A 23,036-nucleotide genomic window follows, 5' to 3' on the forward strand; every position below is an offset into this window, starting at 1 on the left:
CCACATCATATTCAACTAGTCACTGTCATGGCCCATCACAGCTCTGCAGATTTATCCTGTTTCTGTCTGCTTTTGGACACTGCCAAAGTCTGCCAACAAGCCATTTTGACATGAATCTTCTGGTTGCCACATCCCTCCAGCTCTTGCTTTGAGCCCTTTTCCTGTATTGGCCCTGCTGAACTGCTGTTGTCCTTCAAACACCTCTTCCAAGAGGCCAGTGAAAGCCCCTCAGGCAGCGTGGCTGTTGTCTGTCTTTCTGCCACATCCTTCCTATTGTTGACTGGAAACTCTTCAAGGCAAGACCACTGCACATCCAGCAGTGACACAGACACCAGCACCATCCAGATCCTTATGAGTTATTCCTAACCACCAGAATAACCTGCTGTGTTGACATGGCAATGAAGGACCAAGACCAACCACCATTACCAATAAAAAGCAGTAAGAGGCACAAGGAATTATGAAAAAAAATTACTTTTTAATGTACAAAAGGTTTATATACAGGTTCAGCACGTTACTTCCGTTCTTATGATGTAGAAAACAGCTAAAAATGTTCTTAAGATATAAATTTGACAGAACAATTCACCTACAGTACTTTTAGTAATGATGCCTTCTATACATAATATATACAGTGCTGGAATGGTTATTATAATACTTTTTCAGTAAATGAAGGAAGACCACCACTAGCAAGTTTGAGAAATCTTAAGTCACTGGAGAGTTGGCTTTGCTTTTGTATTTGATCTTTTGCTAATATCTGTGAAGAGGGACCCAGTAGCCATCGTTGTCCTATGCAGCTGTTGAAAAAATCAGACTAGCAGTTGAAGGACACACGAAAGCCTGATCCATCTCAGTACAAGGGATGCCCGGTTGTACTCCAAGTGTCCAGGACAACATACAATGTCCTAAAATATATACTGCCCTCTTTTCATAAATGCAAAGGCAAGGGCAAGGTCAGTAACGGCAGGAGAATATATACAGTGGACTATAAAACAATCCCTTTCAACACAACTTTCATGGGAGACACAAATAAACAGCCAGGCACCTTGCTTTGCTGTTCTGTCCTCACGCACCGTGCATATCAGCAGGAATCATGGGGGCCTTGAGGAGTGAGGAGAATCCTGTGCACACCCTCTGCATTTGGCATGGGGACGGGTGGGATAGCAGGAGGCTGGGCAGCACCTCCCTGCATTAGCCATACCCAGGGCTACCTGGCAGCAGGGTGGTCCCAACCCACCACTGCCAAGCATGGCTGCTGCCCTGTCTGACATCACAACAAGTAGCATTTTCATCGCAGATCCTGGTCGTGCCAGGAACAGGGAGCCTGACATCAGTTGGTGCAAAAGGAAAGCAGGGACACTAGAAAGCACCTTTATGTAGTTGTCCTTATCCCATGAGGGGATGGAATAGGACCTAAGAACTTCACATCCATATGAAGGGAAGAGGGAGGACGGAAAGGAGAGAGTGAAGCTTTGCAGATGCTTGTCCATCAAATTGTGAGAACCTGGTGGGAGGGATATCACACTTGTCCCCTGCCCTTCAACATACTGGGTAGAAAGTATATGATGCTATTGAGAGCAGGATGAGGAGAGCTGTCCTTATCCACCACAGTCAGAAGTTAAGCAAGGCCTCCTACCCAAGTACATGCACACAATGACTTCTACCCTTTTGTCAAATGACAGCAAAAATAAATAATGCAACTAAAATTGACTTCAGTGCCAGGTGGCACCAGCCTGGAAACAGCTGACGGTTATTACAAGCAGTTATATTTTGGTGGAGTATTTGGCTTTGGGAGGCCCTGCTCCTCCCATCTCTTCCCCAAGGACTTTTCCAAATTTCTCACTGACCAAGCCACTATTTTGACTCACATACCTGTTTTGAAGCTATCCAGATGTTTGTGTATGCTGTAGGCTGCAGGTGCAGTGCTGAACTGAACCAGGCTGGGTACAAAGAGTTGCTATGTACTGTAGCACAAAGCACTTGCCAAACTAATGCCCCAGCTTGTCCATAGTACATTTTTTGGATACAGCAACTCTTTTCACACTGACGAAAGCTGTGGGACACATTAATGCAGTGCTGGGTAGATGCCAACAAGCTTCCTTGCAGGGCAGGGTGTATTAGCTCATGCTTGGCCTCGCATCAGTGCAGCCACGCGCCTCTTGTGTGCACAGAGCCCAGGCAGAACCCTCTGTGGAGTACAGTACACAGAACCCTGGCCAGATAAACCAGCTCCCACAACATCGCCACAGTGCAGACCGAGCTGAAATGATCACAACACTCTCTCCATCACCACCACAGTTATATGTGAGCACCTTAGCATGGAAAACCCAAAAGCAACCGCAGCTGCGTCAAAGTCGCACAGGGACATGGTAATGGGAGCTTCAAAAACCTGACATGAAAGATGCACGTGGGGCCCCTGCAGAAAGTCCCCGCACTCAGACAGTGCAAAGTTATGCATGTGTGTCAGTCTGCATGCCAAGCCTTCCTGCCATGGGGGATTATTTCCCAGTGATTGCTGTTCCCAGGCCTCTGCTCCATTCTGCACATGATATAAACCACGCTGTAAACACATCTGATCAAAGTGTGCATTCACCTTTTATGTGTCTCATCAATGTGTCTTTCCAATGTTTTCTCAGAAACATCACTATGTTTTTATAAATGTACATTTTATATACGCTTCTGGTAGTACACTATGTTTGATTTTTAAAGGAAGAGAGGCCTTGGCTACTTAACACGAAAGCATGGTAAGGCACTTTGCTGAGAAGCCATTTGGAATCAACGCTCTTTGCAAGGTACAAAGGTTTTTAGGTTATAAAACAATACTGCTGGCAGAGGGCCTTTTTGGAGACATAAGTAAACCCTGCTCTCACCAGAGCAGAATACATAGTATGGCTTTTATTCTGATCAAAACCACATCCTCCTGTTTCTTTCTGGGGTGGGTTGAAAATGGAATTTTTTGCATATGTTACAAATGGAAAATGATGGGGAGTGCTACCTACAGGGCAGCCAGGGAGGGAGGGTTTCTTCTCTAACCACGCTCATGCAGTCTCCTAGCTTGGTGGTGGTATTGTTCAGTGCTCTGGGAAACCAAGCCAAAAAATAACACTAGAGGTGCACCCTTGTGGTGCTGAACTGCCTGGATATAGTTTACATAGGCCTGTACAGAGACTTTTTAAAACTTTCATTTTGAATCCCTTTAATGTGTTTAATACTTATTAAAAAAGAAAAAAATCTACTCTATTGAAACATTATTTTTGAAAAGCACATTCATAAAACTGCTTCACGCACAGCCCCTTGGTTAGTGCTTAGGCCTTGTGCTTTACTGTTATGACATCATGTTTAGAAATTTACTCTCTTCTGCCAGCGTGGTTAGCATGGAGCTCATATCACCTATTGCCATATTGCTTATTCCCGCGGGTATGGTGGGCAGTGTCAGAGAGTTCCGTGGAGTCGTCAGGCGAGAGGAGTTCTGGGAGAGGTTCTGCAGGATGCTGGGGCTCAGGGTTCCTGACATCAGGCTCGAATGGTCCCCATCATCCATGATGGCATCAAAATCTATCTGAGGTGGCTCAAGACCTTGCAAGTCCACCGTGCTGGACACCTGGTTGGCGCCCGGGGAAGGCAGGGGGGCTGGCTTGCTGCTCAGTGCACACTGCTGCTGTCTGACCCGGCAGTCCGCCTGATTATCAAAGCTGCTGTTCTGTTCGTACATGTGGATTTGACCATAATAGTACATCAAATTGTTTTCCCTTGTGCCATCTGCACACTGCTGGGCTGGTGCCGGCAACATGTCGCTGGTTCTTTTATGTGTGGCCTCCACCGCCTCCTGGCCTGGGCTGACGGTGTTTGTAGGGTGGGGAGTTCTCATGTAGCCCAGCTGTTGGATGGTGCGGAGGCTTCGGGATCTGCTAGCCGGGCTGGGCTCAGGTGGAGGACGAGGCTGGATCATGCTGGGCAGATAGGTCTGCGTGGCTGACCCTATCATGTTCTGCTGAGGCTCAAAGTTGGGCTGGTTGGAGGTCATGATGGGCTGGTGATAGGCTTCCTGAGGCATAGGGAAATTCAGGTGGGTTGGTTGAGAGGAGTAGTTCTGCTGACTCGGTTCGTGCATGACCTGGCCCAGCATTGTGCGCTCATTGTTGCTGCTGACCATTAAAGAAGGGTCGGTTGCCATGTCCATTTGCTGAGGCTGAAGGTGGGGTCCGGACTTTGCTGCCATGCTGCTACATGAAGGAGAGATCTGATTTGGGTTGCCACTGATTGCGCTGGGGCTCAGCATCTGATGAGGTTGGTTATACCCTGCATGCAACCCCAGATCGGGGTTCATTCCAGGGCCTAGGCTCATTGGCTGCTGCTGCCGCAGCTGCATACAGTTTAGTCTCTGCCCATCCATGCCTGTATTTCTTTGCATAAAGCTCTGCTGTGTTATGTTCATACTGTTCTCTGGCAGCTGCATCTGCTGCTGGTTGTAGTTCTGGTACTGACCAAAGTTCTGCTTCTGCTGGACCACTGCTAAGTTCCCTTGTGAAAACTGCTGCTTCGACTGATTAGACATGATATCAACTGTACCTGAGCTGACTTCATTCCACTGGACAGGCATGTTATTTTTATTCATGTCTGAGGAAGCATCAAAGCTCATGGGACACTCTGCCATCATGGGTCCCAAGTGACTCATGCTCACCTCCGCTACTGCCATCCTGCGCTGACTGGGCAAGGCTGGGGGCTGCAGCTTCCCACTTCCCTGGAAGCTCTGCATCTCGTTGCTGTACCCCATGGAAGTGCTCTCAGCTGCTGATCCGTTGCTCTGGGATTTGATGTACTGCACAACATCATCTGGCAGCATAATGTCATCATCTCCAATGGATGCCTCTGCCTCCCCAGACATGGCTTCCATGGTGACATTTTCACTGATGCTCAGTGGCCGGGGTGAGTAGGTGTGCCGGGTGAGATTCCCATCCGAGCGGCCATAGCTCTGCAGGCTGAAATTCCTCCTGTCTGTGGGGTGTGGAGGATGGAAAGGGTTCATGCTGTTGGTGCTGTTGAAGCGGTGAACTCGCGGGAGGGCTTGGGGGTCTCCGGCAGGTCTCCTCACTGGATCGCTTGCTCGCCTTGTGCAGTTGCCTGGCACCTCATGGGGAAAAGCTGCAGCTGATGGGTAGCCATAGGAGTTACCATCACTGCAACGCCTGGGGCCTGGCGGGAGGCGGGTGGAGGGCAAGGTGGGGTCTGGCCCATCCATAAGTGAGATCCTGTTCTTCAGGGTCATCCTCTCCATGTTGGGCAGGGGAGTTGGAGGAGGGCCGCCCGTGGCAGCAGCATACTTGGCTTTCAGCCTGTAGTGCTGAGCTGGAGTGAGGTTCAGCAGACCCGGCATCCCGCTGCACTGGCTCGCCTCGCTCGACCGACGGGAGGCATCCGTCGAAATCGGGTCATAGGAGTCAGCAGAGCTGGTGTTATTGGGACGGTGCCCAAGCTGCGAAGCCTCACTGGAACGGCGGCTGGAGAAGTACGGGGAGATCCCTGATGATCTGCGGCTGACGGTGTAGGCAGAGCTGATGGTGCTTGTCGTACTATCACGGCGCTCGTTGAGTTGGTTCAGCATTGTAACCTCATTGACAGACAGCTCCAGTATTCTGGGATTTGGCAGCGTAGCAGAAGAACCACCACTGTTTTCTAGAATAGAGCCTGAGAGAAAGGTTGCAGAGAATGAAAAGGTTTAGTTAGCTGAGAAATTTCATTTGGGAGTGTCCTTGGTGCCAGAATACAGTCAAAAAAAGCCACCTCCAAATATTTTATGTGAACAATAGCGCATTTAATTTGCTGCCAGTGAACTTGAAGATTCATCTCCAGCTCTGTGTCCATGCACAAAGAGCAAGACAGCTGGAGAGAGAAGTGCCTGCTGCAGAGTCTTTGCAAAGTGTACCCTTACTGATGCTCCCTCAGCTGCTGTGAGGAAGCGTCTCCACGTGTGCTTCTTGTAGCAGGTAAAAGTAGGACTGGTGTGGACAGTGCCACAGGGACAGTACATGTCTACAACCACAGCTGCTCACTGGGGCAGAAGCACAGTGATCAGGGATAGAAGGGTGAGAGCCCAAAAGTTGACACTGAAAGGCTCTTTCCAGAGTGAACCAAGAAGATCAAATATACTAAGCCCTCAGGTTTAATATAACCCAAGCCCTGTGGCTTCATGGCAAATTAGAGGACCACTGGAGGAATCATAAACATGCCTTTATGAGGAATGTCCAGCCAGTGGGAAACTAGCATATGAAGCTGTAGGCAAAAGCCAGGAGCTCTCAAAGTGACAAAAGGCCTGTCAGAGCAAGATCAAGGATGATGGACTTGTCTGAATTGCTGTTGTGCTCTAGAAGTCTCCCTAGAGGAGTAACCTTGGGGAATTGTTACTGCTAGAACAAACCCAAGCAGTCTTTGGCTGCCACTGGCACAGTGAGGACAGCTGTGGCTGAGACCTGGGCAGTGGCAGGAACAAGAAGGACATCAACACCTCTGCCTTCTTTCTAGCTCTGTAGCACTAAGCATCTGGGTTTCTGTTACACAGCACCAGACAGTTGTGTTTACACCCAAGCTCTCCATTTTACCTAACATCTCTATCCAGCAAGGCCTGACTCAGAGACAAGAAGAAATTATCATCCTCCAGGAGAAACTCCTGGTTATGAAACCAGAGTCAAACTCTGAAGGGTTCCTACAGGACATGGTCCAGGCCCAGGGCTTACCGTTTCCTGAGATGGGAGGCAGCTTGGTGTTTCTGGCTTGTGGAGCTGGGCTCACCCATGAGCAGGAATCCTTAACTGTCTTGAGTTTCTCTTTCTTGAGCTGTTCAAGTCGTTGCATCGTCGTCATGTGTTTCCTTAGCTGCAGGCTTACTGTTGAATTACCAGATGAGACCGTTGAGTCCACAACAGGAGCATTGTCATCCAATGCCGTCAGATCTCCCAGACTTCCCCCACTGTGCATGTTCATTTCTACTCCACTGTCATTGTTGTTGGTGCTGCCAAGGGGTGACGGCTCACTGCTGCACGACGACTGGCCACCAGGACTGGACTGACACATCTTGGGAAAGGAAAAGGAGGAATTAGGCAGGTGGAAAAATGGATGGCAAAAAACTAGGAGCCCAACATTCCCAGCAGGCTCCACATGTTTGGCCTTATCTCACACTTTCCCCTGTCTTTTTACCCTTCCTTGCTGCAGGATCTCAGCTCTACCAGGGGTACCTTCTTTAGCAGGGGTGGGCAGCACCCCACAGCTGGAAAAACTATAATGGGTTCAACTGGAGGATGGAGAGAAAACAGATGCTGTTTCTCCAAAAGATTAAGGACAGATGCTTCTGGAAGGAAAGCAGCACATTACCTGGTTGTGCAAGGCATATTGCAGCAAGCCCTGACTTATCTAACATAAAATCAAGACCTAAGTATTTCAGACACAACGTATTTCTGTCTTTAAAATACCCTAACATATAATTAGGTTAGCTGACAAACTTCCCAGCCAGATAAAAACCTGGTTCACTGTGTGCTAACTCCCACTTGCAGATAAGGCAGATAAGCATGATAAATATTTATTTTATTTACATTAGCAATTGCATTTCACATTGAATTGCTTATTTGCAGCAGACACTAAATGGTCTGAACTTGCTCTGAAGTAGCTGTTGCTGCTAACAGACAGGATGCCTGGCTTCTCAGCTCCAGGCTCCTGCTTCAGCATCTGTCAGAAAATGGGAGTGCTGGAAAGGCAACGAACTTTGCCCCGGGCCAAGGTGGGAGTGCAGGGTGATGAGGTGTTTTACTTTGCTCTGCAGCAGCCCTGTGGGCAGGGCTCTGATGGCCTCATTGCCCTTCCATCAGGATGAGACAGATTGCAATCCTAGGTTTTAATGGCAAGTTGTGATGCTGGGAGAAAGGCATCAAGGGGGATCCTCCAGCACTGTATCCTCCCCCTTTCTGCGTTCAAGTAAGTATCCCCTGTCCCCCTCCACAGGGCTTAGCTGGAGACAGGAGGTCTGCAGACCATGCTTTATGCAACTATTGTAATTCAAAGGATTTCTTTGCTCACCTTAGTACCGACTGTCCTTAGGAAGGTAGAGTAAGGACGGGTAAGTGGGAATAAAGAACAGGTTGTTAGGACAAAGACAGCATTAACAGAAATGACTGTGTTAGCAAAAGGAGGAAGAGGTGAGCACAGAATACAACACAAATTGCTGACATCTCCCCCCTCTCCCGTACCCTGCCTTCCCTCTTTGAAGGCCCAGAGAAAAACCCCTAGAAGAAACTTCCCACCCATATCCATGTTTTTGGGATGAGACCCAATGATGGGTCAAAACAAGGGGCCTTGGAGTGATGGGAACCAGTGGAGCACCTCACCTCTCTCACCACCCTGACCTTCACCAGGAAATTGGAGCTGGACTTGGGCCCACCAGGTCATATGCTGCCTGTTAGATGGGCACAAGTGAGGTACACAGCGCTGGATGGGGAGAGTGGAGAGGAAGATCTGACCCATGCCCCCGTCACCATCTAGACGGCTTGGCTGCAACCCTGGGAGCGAAGAGCCTTAGGAAAACAAGCCCACACCTTTGGGAGAAGTGGGGTGGGGAGCAGTAATTGAATCCATGTTTTCATAGGAAAAAAAAAAAAAAATCACAATGAGGAAGAGTATCAGAGAGAGGTTATTCTGTCCAGTGGTTCTCACACTCAGTTTTTGTAACCCAGTGCAGAGCCTCATCACAGTAAAAATGTTCCCTTAGTCAATTAGAGACACTTTGGATGTGAAAATCCTCAACTCCTTCCTAAGCAAAACTTGCTGCTCATCAGTAATTTGTCCAACAACCTTTTTTAGAAAATCTTTGTAGCTCCAGGGCATGTTGTTTCATATGATGAGAATCTTTTAGCCTGGATTCAAATAAATAAAATGTATATTTTGGAGCTCAAAGTCATTTCAGCTCTAGTGAGAAGTCTGGGGACTGTGTGAACTCTCTCCTTTGCAGATGAAGGTCTTTGCTGCTGTATCCAGCCCATACCCTGCCTCACTCGGAGCAGGTGAAGCAGACCAGAACATTGGGTATGAAGGTGAAAAGAAACACCAAAAGGCAAAAGTGATTCATGTATTGTAATGCTCCATCTCCTCCACCAGTTGTGGTGACCTGAGCAGGTGGGGTCCCTGCATGGGGTGAAAGAGGCTTGAGTATGTTTGTACCCATCATCATACACATCTTGTTAGCACCATTCACCATATTACTGCCTACTGTGGAGGTGCTTTAATAGCCAGAGAGCTGATAAAAGGTCTTTGCTTCAGTTGGTGGCCAGTGATTGGGCTGTAAAGCATAATCACGGTTGACTTCCATGGTATCCTGTGTACCACAGCATTGCTCCTGTGTTTATTCCTGGCTTCACTCCTCTGCCCTATCATCCCACTACAACTTTCTGTGGCAGCGGCGAGCTGTGTATTCCTAAGAAATTTCTAGCTGACCTTGCTTGAGCAGGGAGGTTGGATTTGATGATCTCAAGAGGTCCCTACCAACTCCAGTGATACTGTGCTTCTGTGTATGGTGAACGGGACTGAGGAATTGAACTTCATTTAAGATAACCAACAAAAATAAACAGCTACTTTTATCCCCACTGGCTTCATCAGACAGCCCAGAGTTCTGCCAGCAAAACTGCTGTGCAGCAGCAGCCTGGAAAAAAGACAAAACAAAACAGTGAAGGGTGCAAGGAGAAGGAGAAAAGGGACTGCTTGAGCCGCCAGGACTTGTGCTTCAAAAAACGTTCATCAATCTGTGCCCTATGGTTATTGCTCAATTTAAATTGTTGAGGCAGTTAAAGCTCATTTGACCACAATGCTCTGAGTTTTACACACTTTCACAGCACAGGGAGGCAAAGCTCCACACTTGGAATCACCTGGCCCCCATGACTACGATGGTGGGAATTTGTGATGCTGGTTAGGAAGGTGCAAAATGTACTGGATTGTGCCCTGACCTGCAGTTTCATCTCTGGACTTGAACTCTAGGGTGTCGGCAGGTGAGTGGCAACTGCCCAGAGAGGTAAATGGCATGCAAATACTTCATGCCCCCATTGGGTCAGAGAGATTAGGGCCCATCTCGTTTCTGCCAAGAGCAACTGCTCTTACCACAGAATTCTCCGTTTTTATCGTTTTGACTTGTAAGCAATCCTCCATGCTCCTCGTGGTGCTGTTGGCCTCGGGGCTCTCCTCTGACACCTTGCTGCTCTGCTTGGCGCTTGCCTCATTGTCCCCATTTTCCTTGAGCGGAGGTGGCCTCGGGTGAACATCGTTGCGCTGCTTCTTCGTGACGTGGGCGTCAGGCCCGTGCACCGTCTTGACATGTTTCCTGAGGGAACTAGGGTCTGTGTACCGCTTCGTGCAGCCAGGGATTTTACAGACGTAGGGTTTCTGTCAAAACAAGCAAATCTTGGGTTATATTTAGAACAAGCCCAAATATTCCAGGTACAGGGTCTGGGCCAAGAAAATACAATTAGCATCGCAGCTGGCAGCAGCAAAATGTGGAGCATCTGCTCCCCAGGAATCTGTAAGACTGAGATCTCTAAGATGTGATGTATGGGCTGCTACTGATTCACATACACCTGGCCAGTCATTTGATGTCAGTTAAGCTCCTTATTTTCAGTTTCTGGATTAAAAGACAGCTAAGAATTCATGAAATACTTTCCTAATATTACTTTTCTCTGTATGTATTTGCTTGGGTGGCCACAGGAATGTTCCCTGATTATGGATGGGAGAGAGGTGATGTAGGAGACTGGCCATAACACATTCTCTCTGCTAAGGTGGGGTCTACACCAAGAAAATGTCTAAGACCTTCTGACTGATGGAATTCCAGCAAAACCAAGCCTGACTGGGTTCACCCTACCCCATCTATCATACCACTCCAGCACCTGTCAGCTTGAAATCTGTTATTGTGCAAAACAAACCACAGGCATGCAATGTTGTTGTTTTTTTTCAGACTATAGCACTCTACTCCCAAATTCATGAATCATTAATTGCCACAAGAAAACAAGGCTGAAGCCATACTTCTGAAAACAGAAGTCAGCAAACAGTTACTTTTCTTCTTTTAACCTTTTTTTTATGGAGTTTCCAGTTCCAAAGCGTACTAGCACTGCAGCTGCTTGAGCTGGTGCTGCTGTGCTGGAAGCTCTGAATTCATCACAAGTTCCACTTTCAGCCTCACAGCTACTCCCAAGTATTTTTTTACCAATGCACTAGGAAAGATCCATAAAAAAATCCCAAAGCAACAGAGAGATGTTGTTTGAAGGTTATCGAAAACAACAATTTCTTTTTTTTTTTTAATCTGTTTTGTAATTTAATCCAGAAGCTTAAGTGAAAAATAGAAAGGCACATATATATATTCTTTGCAGAAAGACAGCATCATCACATGAAAAAAATTGAAAGTCTGGTTTTTGTTCAAAAGCATGCTTTCTGACTGATCTTGGCACATCATTTGAACAAGCTAAGTCCTTGTAACACCCCTCTGAAGCAAATATTTAATATATTTTAAAGCTGGGTAAACCAAAGGACAAAAAGTAAAATAGTTAAGTTATAAATCTCATGCAACCTTTTGGACGAGGCGTTATAGAAATATTATTGTTGCTATTAAAACCTATTCTAAAGAACAGAACCACTACAACACATGCTAAAAGCCCCCTACTTATAACAGTTTGAGGATATTTTTATAAAGATCCTTTAGACCAAATAGTTCTGATTTTTCAGGCACCAGTAATTAGGGTAACAAGATCAGTGTTGCTTGAACAGCAGACATGCCACCTAATGAGGTACAACCATCCTCTTCATCAGGCATGCCTCCTGCAACTGAACTGAGCACAACTCAGTTTTATTGGTAGGCCCTCATCTGTTGCCTTGGGTTATCCAGATTCTGACATCTAAGGCAGCATGTGCCCTAGTGAAGTCAACAGTTTTGCTATCTCAGATGCCTCCCTCCCACTCTGAGCCACATGATACTCCTCAGGGTGGGAGAACTGGAGAACTCCCCAGGTAGGGAGCAGAACTGAATTTCTGCAATTTATTCTTGTTTAGCTGGAATTGGAGAAAATGTCCCTCTGAGCCTTTGGCTAGCTATGAACTCATGCTGCTCTTTTGTGTATGCACTGGAGAGTGGTCATGGGCTGAAAGCCCTTTTCTTAGGAGTAACTTTGAAGGTATCCTCTAAAGGGATTGAAACAGTCACTGAAAGTTTAAAATTAAATAGTTCATGTGACATTTCAATAATCCAACAAAACCCACTGTGGTAACATACCCCCCAGCCTTGAACTTCAACATGTTTGGACCATACACCTATGTCCTGTCATACAATGGCAGATACAAACACAGGGAACCTGGAACTTCCCCCTTAGAGGAAGCATGGATGATGACTAACTCTGTGGTGTGGTGTCTCCCAAGTAAACACTGCAAGCAGGGGAAAATATTAGTAGTTAGCTAGGGTAATGGGAAATATTTACAGCCACACACTCTGGCTTTGCATCAATGTGGTTTTCTGAGCCAAGGTCTCAATGTAGTTTGCTAACCCGCTGGTCATGGCCACAGCTGTCTGCAGGACCCTCACCTGGTCCTGCTACCCAATGCAATGAGCTTCGCCATGAAGCATGTCATCTGCTGCAAGGGATTATGATATTCATTCCTCAAAAAGATGGTGTCAAATATATGGCCCAGAGAGGCATTATATGCAGCCTGCAGATCGCCCACAAGTCTGGGGGCATGCCTTTGTTATGTCAAGGAGGGTTGAACAGCAGTTCATGAGTGAGTATGGTTGCAAAATATAAGATCATGCAATGCCATGTAGTTCCCATGGCAAGGCTCAGCTTGTCTGGTACAAATCCTCCAGTCATGGCTATGATGTTTCTGCACCTGAGAAAGCTTTGGCATCGTCCAGGGGGAAGCAATAGCAAAGGATAAAATATCTGTCATCTGAGCCTTCAGTTTGTGTTGTTGGATGCAGCCTGTGCCAAGTGTCAGCACATTAGATCAGTGTCTCCCATAGGCAAAGAGTTGGATGCTCCTCCCCTACTGTCTCACCTTCTCCCACAGTGGGAACCCAAGGGAGCAGGCCTTCAAGTGTGTCCAAGTTCTGCTCAGATGAAGAGTCACCTCAGATCCAGTGCAGCTCCTGATCTGGATCATTTGTGAAACTGAACCCATCAAAGAACTGACATTTAATAATACAGCCAAAGCCAAAATTTCAGATGTAGGAACATGAGATGCCAGCAGACCCAACAGAAGGGAAGCTCTGTCCTGCCTAGGAACAATCCTGCAAAAGCTCTAGGGTTCCAAGCTCATGTGATCTATGTGCAAAAAGTAGCTCATATACTGCTTCAGAAAGCACAAACTGGGCAGAGGGAGTCTGTATCCAGCACTGAAAGTTGTACCAGCAGTCTTGATCAATCCATATGAGAATCCTTAGGGACGGAAGGGAGATGCAAAACTGATGTAAGGAAGGAAAAAATGCCGCAGTAATGGGAAGCTTCAGTGGCTTGATTGACTTATTTAGCTTTTGAGAAAGAAGATGGAGAGTGACTTAACACTGTAGTGTTATGAGATGGAAATAGCGACAATGAAAGAGGTGTTTGATCCAGTACTGGACGAAGGCAGAGAAACCATCCAGGGCTGTTAAATAAGCAACATCTAATGTCCAAAATGTGAGATTAAATCACGACTGCCTACCTTTCATGGGAGGAAGCTTTAACAGAGAACAAATGATGTTTTAGTCAAACACCAGTTTCTGGAAATGCAGATTGTTGAGCAGACAAGAGATTGCATGTCCTGTTGGTCTCCCCTGACCTCAAGGTCAGTGTAGCCGTAACTTCCCCAAACTACCCAGAGCCAGTGAGGATATGGGTTAATTTTAACCTGTGTCCTGCTGGGGAAGAGCCTCACTGGTGAAGGACAATACTGATATTTGGGTTCATACCAAAATCAACTCAAATAACACTAGGATCCAGCTAATTCATTAGGTCAATCTCAGCGTTACACAGCATGGAAGGGTATCCTAGACTTTGAGTCCTTATTCTGAATCCAACAGAATCTCTGAAACCTACAGAGCCTTGGTTATCAGTGACTCATACTATGCAAGAGATAGAAATACTCCTAACAAGCCGTTTGTAGACACAGCATTGCTTTAAAAACCTATCATCCATGGCAATTGTGTTCCATCCTCTAATAGTCTATATTTAACTGTTGCAAATTAGGCTATAGACTGAATTCTTCATGGCTGCAAACACTATTAGAACTTTGGAGTGTTGTTTTTTCTTCCCCTGTTAGCTAATTAGTGGTAATATAAATTTCAATCGTCAGCTGTGGTTGATTGCAACAGACCATCACATGCGTTACAATAAAGGCAATTTCCTCTGCTCCCCAACTACTAATAGTGGGGTCTTAATTAGCCAAGGTTAACAAAGCATTGCATTGTGCTCTATCATTGTACATCAAATGATGGAGGGAGTGTTTCCAGAACATCAGGATCCTGCGTAGCTGTTATAATACGGCAAGTGTGCTCCCCAGTAATATTAAACACGACATGCACAACTGTACAATCCTATTTGTGCTATTAAAAATTAGAAATTTGGAAAATGCTTGCTTTAGTTTCCAAAGCCGATTAAAAAGTTTTCATACTTTAACATCTGTTTATGATTTCAAACATGGCTTTCATAAATATAAAGCTAATGTGGTCTGGCTCTCCAGCAAAATAAATCCCATTAAAAAATAAGAAAAATCTCTCATTACAGTAGGTTTCTTTTTACATGAGTCCAGCATGTAAAGTGCATGTTTATTGTCAGCAAAATTTTAAAAAAAGCCCTCTGTTGAGCTGTGGTGAGCCCAGACTTACCTCATTGGAATGTGTCCTGTTCTGGTGCTTGGCTCTGTCTGAGGCATTGGAAAAGGCTTTATTGCAGCCTTCGTGTTCACAAACGTAGGGTTTTTCTCCAGTGTGGGACCTCAGGTGTGTCTTTAAATTCTCCAGGCGGGAATAGGCTTTGGAGCAACCCTCAAACTAAAATAAAAAAACACAAGAGGAGAGATTAATTAACCAGAAAAATTTGAATTTCCCTCCTGCCTAAATCCTTCTCATCTGTTTCTCATTCTTTTATTTTTTCTTCCCTTTTTGAAGAGCTTGTGTTTCAGGGAACAACATTCACTTTGTTGGGAGAATTCACTTCCCTAGGCAGGCTGTGAATTTCAGCAATGAGTCATATTTATGGTGTTGCTGCTTATTGGGTACCCACCTGACGTTTAAACAAGAGACTCTTTTTTCCAGCAGCATTGAACACCCCTCCACTCGTCCCAGGGCTCCATTAGCCCCTCCTGCCATCCATCTGCTGCTCAGAAATGGAGGCCCTCTCCCTCCCACCCAGAGACCCGAAGGCTTCTCGACAGCTTGACCAGCCTTGCAACTTCACTAGCACCAGTGTTGGAAAGTCCAGACCATTCTCTAACACACAAGCAGAAATCTAGCAAGCTTTGAAGTTTCCCAAATTACAGCTTGAGTCTACTCTTGGAGGATGCTGTGGTCAGGCTGTCTGACATTACCAGTTTAAAAAACAAGACTCTCAATCTTGAAGACAGATGGATTTTTGGATGACAAAATAGGCCAGGAACCTTCCTCCTGGAAGGAAACCAGCTGCCCACACAACGAGAAGGCGCAGCTTGGGAGACATGGTGAGGCTCCAGGTGATGTAAGTCCTGCTACCCTACACTCTGGCTAGGCTGGAGGCTTCTCCCTGCACCTGCCCTGTCTGCAGCATGGGAGGATTTCACCTCAAACCAAGGAGACCGTGTTAAATGCTCTTTGACTAAACAAGTGGGAACCTGGGAACACTGGAAGAGGTTTTAAGAAATGCCAGGCTCCCTTCCAAATTCTAGCTTTAGCATTTACGAGGCACTCACTGTTCAGTTGGGAGGGCTGAAAAGCTCATGCTGCACTCACCATGGAAGCACCTCAAAATATTCTATAAATTTCAAGAAGCAGCTCCTCTTGTTGCAATGCATGCAAGCCACAAGGTGTTGTATTTTAGTCAGATCACTTTGACATGTCTACAAATTCAGTCCAGCTGTGACAGGACTTCATATTGCTATGTTTGAGTCTTGGCCAATAAAAAACTGGTGCCATAGCAGGACAGGCCACGTCACAGCTCAGTATCTGATTTCCGTGTGAGTGGTCCTACGTGCCCAGAGATCTGGCCCTTTTGGGCAGAGGCCAAAGGCAGCTGAATGCAACAGCAACAGTACCCATCTCCTTGTGCTTCACAGGCACAGGACTCACCTACACTGCCACAGAGTGAGGCAAATGAAACCCATGAAGCATACAGGCACAAGTCAATCTCATATAACTTCATTGTGCTGGAAAAGAGGTACAGTTACCTAAGCTTCCTTTTAAGGTCTAGCATAGAGATGGTGGACATAAGAGAAACTTGCTCTTCAAGCTTGAGAATATCCAGATCGCTTCAAGGACAGTAGGAGCATCCTGCAAGAGCTGGTTCCTTCCACAACTTTGTTAGGGTAGGATGGATCCAGTTCCCCTTCCTCGGACAACTTTCATTAGCCCATTTGGCCTACAGAACATGCCACAACTTTGAGGCAGCACCATATATCCCTTTCTTCTCTTGCCCTGTGCAAACAGTTCGTTATAACTGAAGCTGCTTAAGGTCATTGAAATACATCATTCTACTTGCTGCAAAACAAAGGGAACTCAGCACGAGACAACTCACGTGTCCGTTCTGGTTTTGCTGGATACTGAGAAAAAAATGAAGTTATTACAAGCAAGGTTACTGAGGCTACATTTTCAAATAAGAGCTTCTCAGAAAAGCAGCTTGTGCATGTTCAAAGCAGTTGTTCCCACTCCTTACGCGTGGATTTGATTATGTTGGTGGGAGTTCTGGCTGTTGAAATAATCCTTGATCGAATCCCAGGCTGCAACTGGGCTCATCTGTAGCTTTATGTACACCACAAAGTTCTTGTCTGAAACAAATGGTGCTTTGAAAAATCACTGCCAGACTTGGACAAGGAATACTCTGCCACAGAAGAGAAGCATCTGCAGCACTGCCATGTGTCCCAGGCAATGGGAAACTAGTGATACTCCAGTTCGGGCAGAGTTACTGTGATGTATCACACATGGAGAGACTGCAGTTCTCCAGCAGGCAGAGGATGACTTGAGACTCAAACATGCACAGCCTTGCCATTGCTCCAAATTGACACAACCAAGGCTTGAAAGAGGCAGGATTGTGCAGTGGTGCTTTTCCCTGCTCCATTAAAACACAGAAGAGGATGCAGTCCCCACTGCTTTTTGTCTTCTGTGTCCCTCTACCTGCAAGGGGCAGGGCTAGAGTTTCCCTCACTACTCACTTCATAGCACACTATGATCAATATTGCTGGATACTTTTAAGGAAGATTGGTAAAGCACTAGAACTGGGCAAAGCGCTTTAGAAGATTAAAACAAAGGACGTGGCCCCTTGCCCCAGGGGGCTTATGCTCTAAATTAAATGAACACAGGGCTGGAAGATTGATAAAGGAGTCATGCAGCAAGCAAATCATACATATCCCAATATTTGTAAGCAGAAGCTGGGGCAGAGCCAGGGAGGGAGCAGGGCTGGAAGTGACTACTGGAGCAGAAGAGAAGGAAGATATGGGAGGAGGACTCAGACATCTGCCAAACAGAAAGACACTCATCCCTGAGATTCTGCAGAGAGGAAAAGCATAATGCTGACAGCAGAGGAGGTATGAAAAACTGTCAGGAGGAGAAGTCAGGGAGCAGAAGATGGATCTTTGGGAAGAAAAAGGGCTGAAGCATATGTGGAAAAAGATGGTAAACACCTCTCCTACCAGTTGGCCACAGTCACCAAACTCCACAGCTCACTTCTTTCTTGTGCCCCACATCAGGCTTCTTGGGCTGCCCCACATCAGCCAGTAGAGCAGTGGGAGACTCCATGTGTGAGGGCAGATATGGGCTTTAATATCTCGAGGTTGAGGAGGAGGTGAGCCCAGCTCTCAGGTGTGGTAGACAAGCCTGTACCAACAGGGCTGAGATACAAAATAGCACCCCATGTTCTTCCTCAGCCAGCATTTAACGCTAGGCACAGTGCTGCTTGCATGCAGGAGGTCTGGGGACTGAAGCTCCTCTTGGCTGACCTCACCTCTGGACTAAGAGAGCAGAGGCAGGAATTGTTTGCATGGCTCCCCAGGCTGGAAGGAGGTTTGTGTGCACTCTTGGTTACATGTGTGAGGGAAACTTGCAGCCACAGCAGCAGTTCTGGGTGATGCTGAGTTAGACACAACCAAGGTTAGGTGATTCTCCACAGTGGGGGGTTTCTGGATTTCTTTCTTGGATGGAAGCCACTAAATTGGCTGGTTTTCCATCTTAAGTGACTTGTCCTGAGTCACTCAGGATATCTGCTGTAGAGCTGAACCAATTTTCCCCAGGGAAATGCAGTTTTACCCACCAACACCTTGACCATCCTTCTTGACCACTGAGCTGGGTGCCAACAGGTACCCCTGGGACAGCCCTGCTTGGAGCCATGCCTGTGTCTGTGCACACCAGTGCCCCACTTGCTAAGCTGAGATGCCCCATGTGTCCCCGCCAGCTCACCGTGCACTTGTGTGGCTTCTCTCCCGTGTGCCTCCGCATGTGCACCACCAACATGTACTGAGCCTTGAAGGGCTTCTGCTCCCTCGTGCAGTCCTGCCAGCGGCAGACAAACTCCTTCTTCTCCCCATGGATGTGATCGTTGTTGATGTGCTAGTAGGAGAGAAGGGAGAAGCAGGTCACTCCTGGAAGAGCTGATGCCAGCAGCGAAGCACACATGGTGCTTTGAAAGCCAGCTGTTCCCTCCCCAGTGCTTGTGGTCAAGCTTTGCACCTGGGTCTCAGGTGCACAGATAACACCAGACACAGGAGCCAGCCCTTCAGTCTGGTGTGTCCTGCAGGAGAAGGTGCAGAGCACCCAGCACACCGGGTTCTGGGTCCAAAGCAGCTGTAAACAAGAGGTCTGCAAAAGCAATAGAGACCCATGGTGCCAGGGAGAGAGGACCCCCCTCAGTGTCTTCTGGACTGCCTAATGCCACTGTTGGGGAGGATGACAGAGTCATTTTTGTCTGTGCTGAACCCTCCACATTTATGCATCTGGGACTCTTTCCTCGGGGGTGGCTGGAGGATGGGGGAGAGAAGGAGATAAGCCACAGCTGGACTCAATGATCTTAAAGGTCTTTTCCAACCTAAATGATTCCAGGATTCTAAGCCTGCTTGTGCGCCAGCCCTGAGACATCCACCTGCTGTCCAGTGGGGGCGGCTGGCAGGAAATGACAGCATCTGCCAGCTATGCCACAAGGACCGCTCCCCGGCCTCAATTACTGCTAATTACTCGGGTCCATGAAATCCCGTGCTGGGGTGTTGAAAAGACAGATCCAGAAGGGTGCCTTCATCCACCCCAGGAGGAAGATGAGGTTTGCTTTTTCCCAGCCCAGAGCTGATGAAGTCCTGCCGAAAATAAACAGAGCCAGAGACCAGCCCATCAGCAGCGCTGTTCCCGAGGTGGCCTTGTCTCTCTGAATGGGGTCTAGCTGCCAAAAATAATGTCTGTCCTCGCTCCTGTGTTTTCAGCAGACATTCACTGACAGGAAATCCTAAAATAAACCACTTTGGGTTTGGGTTTTGTTTTTTTGGCACTGAGATTTTTTTCCAGCCCCCGCCTTCATCCCCCCGGCCAAGGCCAGGCACACATGTTGCAGCTCAAGATGAGACTTCCTTGGGGTGGTGAGGCAGCACGAGGACACAAAACCACATTGAAACAGAATCACTGACCTCCATGATTCTAGTCAAATCCAGCCCCAGCATTTTGTGTGCCATGGCCCAATCTTGGGGACAGGGACCTGCTGCTTGGGGCACCAGGTCTACCCAGGGGCAAGAAGAGGTGTGTGGCACTCAGTTGGTCCCTTGTGCTCCACAGGTAAACACTTAGAGTCAAAGCTGCATTGCTGGGAAGGTTGGGGGAGGCTGGGTTTGGGAGGGGGTTTGTATGGGTTTGGAGCTCAGCTACTTACAGTTCTGGTTTTATAACGTGGCATTGGTATGAGATTTTAGCCTCATATTGTGGAAATCTGATGAACCCCCCAGGAGACTCATGTACATGCTAAACCATATCCAGACTAAATTTGGAAGTCTTCTGGCTCTGTGTGGGAGTCTGACTTGCAACTCCTAGCAGTGCTAGGAGTGAGGGAGAGCACAGGCTGGCCTGTTCAGTCCTGCTTGGGCCAGAGGAAGACACATTTATAGGAGGGGAATGGTAGCCCCCCCTTCAGGCTTAATTAACTGAGAAACATCTGCTTCCCATCAGCCAGTGGAGGTGCAGTTGCACAACTCTCCACATTTCAGCTATGGCTCCACAGCCCCCACCAAACCCCCACCTGGCTGGAGGCTTTGCTTGGGCTTCCCTCAAATTGAGTGTGACCTTTGAGGCTGGGAACAGCAGTGATGCTTGCAAAAATATGTCCTCACTCCTGCTGCTCCAAATTGACATGCATTTCTCCCACAAGAACATTGCCCTGTGTGTAGGAGAATGGACCCTGCACACCCAGGTACTTTGCTCTACACACAAACTAGAGTTTTTCCGTGCATGGTGGGATGCCACCCTCTCAGAAGTTGGACCACGACATCTGTATTTCATTTGCGTGTGTATTTTGGGCATCCCAAACCCACAACCCCATGTTGCTAGTAATCATGGTAGAGAAGCCTCCGTTTTTATAACCTTCCAAATTTAGGAAAATCTTGAACGTTCTGTCAAATATTTTTCTATGGGTTTTCTCTGGAAATAAATAGTGCTGAGCTGCCTGGGTCTGCTCTCACTTTGCTCTGGGCAGAGTTAAAGAGTTTGTCTTATGTTTGAAAGGGAAACGCACAGATACTGCTGGACAAATGTTAGCCCAGCCCATTTGACAGGGCTGCTGTGGTTTAGCCCCAGAAAAGCAATGCTCTGTGGCACGCAATGTGCAACCCATTAAGCACCTTATCACTCATTTGGCCCTGAAAACCATTTCCAAATCTGTCTGTACTCAAGGACTCGTTGCATGGAACCAGTGACGTCTGGCAGAGGCAGGCAGGTGCTAGCCTTAGATGGAAGAGCACGTGTCCAAAATGATCATTTAGAGTGTGTTCCCTCTGAGCTAAGGTAATGTTTGTGTGAAGAGCTTGGGGAAATGGAGACTAATGCCTACTTGGTGGCATCTATACATGACTGAAATGCAGGTGTGTTTTTTTAAAACAGGGGGAGGGCAGACAGCAGCCCTCAGGAAGAGGGCTGTATGTGAGTTGCACATGAGTGGCTGAAGAGAAAGGAGAAAATAGTGGGTTCTGTCTCAAAATTTGCTTGATTGAAAACTTCGCTGCCAGCAGGAGGGATGCTGGGGCTGGTGAATTCCCAGCGGCTCTGTGCTGGCTTCAAACAAATGGGACTCACACCACAGAACAAAAAAAGGGCTGGGAGAGCTCTGGGCTAGGGGCAGGATGGGGCTCAGATAAAGATCATGTCTGATTTCACAGACACTCACTCCAAGTTCGAGGGATTTGTTGACCCCAGAAACCAAAGGAAACCAAAGGGTGGATTTCCAGGTGAAGCAATGCACACAAAAGTTTCTTGGAATTAATTAGAACTGAAAATCTGATTAATGATTTGGTTTGGGGATCCTTCAGACAGCAGTTCTGACACTTGTTTGGGGACATCACTGTGCTTACAGAAGCCCTATTTCCCAATTAAAACAAACAAACAAACCAACCCACTTTCTATATTTTGGACCCTGATGGAGACACTTGAGGATGTCTCCAAACTCTGGAAATGCTCTATATTTGTGGGACAGGAGAGCTGAGCAGGTCAACAGCCCCTAAGTGGAATGGCCTCATAGCTTATGTCACAGAAGCACTAAAAGGTTTTCCTGGCCTGGACAAGGAATGAGGACAGTACGGACAAACCCTGACCCACAGCTGGTGCAGGTGCATGGGGAAGCTCAGTGAATATGGCCAGCAAAGAAGAAGGGCTCAGCCTTCTCTCCCATTTTCTGATCAGGTCCTGTGCACAGGGCTTTCTGTCTTTGGGTTGTGCATGGTGGAGACCAAAACTGCAGCCTCAGCAGCTGAGCAGAGAGCAACATCAAATAATCTATGAGAGCCTTCTTCCAGCTAAACTCCTCAGGGAGCAGCGACCTGCTTTGGCAGTGTTTACACACCATATCTCCGATTTGCACCTTTAGTAGCTCCCAGAGTGAGCTCTGGCTGTACAGCAGCTAGTGATAAAAAATGAAGACAAGTACACAGAAACCCAAATTTATCACCGAGGTTTCCTTCCAACCATTACTCACATGGACAAGCTGCTCTTGAGTGTCATATTCCTTTGTGCATCCTTCCCAGTGACAGTTCGTCTCATAAATAACCTCAGGCTCCTGTTTACATTCATCCTTATCTAGATCTTCTTTCAGGTCTGTCAGATGCTCCTGCAACACACAGTGGTGCATTGTATAAGGTGAACTTCTTTAATCTGTCACTCATTATAGGGCAGGTATCAACTGATCACAAAACTGTGCCCGTTGTGGCAATGTTAACATCTTTGACTACTGTGAAATAATTAGTTACAGGGTTTTCATAGAAATTAATCAGAGTTAGTGACAAAACACAAAACACCCTGCAGCCATCATCACAGCAGTGCCTAGCTGCAGCCAGGTCGTGGGCAGTTGCAGGAAAGGCTGGAGAAAGGAAAAGGCTGGCATTGTTGACCTTTGTGTTCTTTTCTGGAGCAAAACTTCTGAGCCAGGGGAAGTGAGGAAATACGAGCATGAAGAAACCACAGAGCAGTCAGGCCCTACTGGTTATCACACTCACCTGACATGGATTGTGGAGAAGGGGTCGTGTTTTTTGCATCTTTCAAAGGATAAGAAAATCAGACTTAGTGCTTACCCAAAGATTTATGCTTGCAGGGTGCTCCACAGGCACAAAGTGGTGAGCCCTCAGAACACTTCTCTGAGACA

At 47.1% G+C, this 23,036-nt stretch overlaps 1 protein-coding gene across 2 annotated transcripts in view; it reads right to left on the reverse strand.

The window, feature by feature from the left end:
- Positions 1–468: 468 nt before the first annotated feature.
- GLI2 (GLI family zinc finger 2) overlaps positions 469–23,036 on the reverse strand; it is a 145,948-nt gene continuing 123,380 nt past the window's right edge. For both annotated transcript variants that reach the window (XM_051624096.1, XM_051624095.1), the window contains 6 exons: positions 22,374–22,505; positions 18,617–18,766; positions 14,864–15,028; positions 10,126–10,407; positions 6,726–7,062; positions 469–5,679 (listed from right to left, as the gene is read on the reverse strand). In XM_051624096.1, coding sequence (XP_051480056.1) covers positions 3,320–5,679; positions 6,726–7,062; positions 10,126–10,407; positions 14,864–15,028; positions 18,617–18,766; positions 22,374–22,505 — 3,426 coding nt within the window. In that variant the 3' untranslated portion in view covers positions 469–3,319. The remainder of the gene's footprint in view (positions 5,680–6,725; positions 7,063–10,125; positions 10,408–14,863; positions 15,029–18,616; positions 18,767–22,373; positions 22,506–23,036) is intronic.

Source organism: Apus apus, chromosome 6 (genome assembly GCF_020740795.1).
Source record: "Apus apus isolate bApuApu2 chromosome 6, bApuApu2.pri.cur, whole genome shotgun sequence".
In the NCBI taxonomy this organism is placed as follows: domain Eukaryota; kingdom Metazoa; phylum Chordata; class Aves; order Apodiformes; family Apodidae; genus Apus; species Apus apus.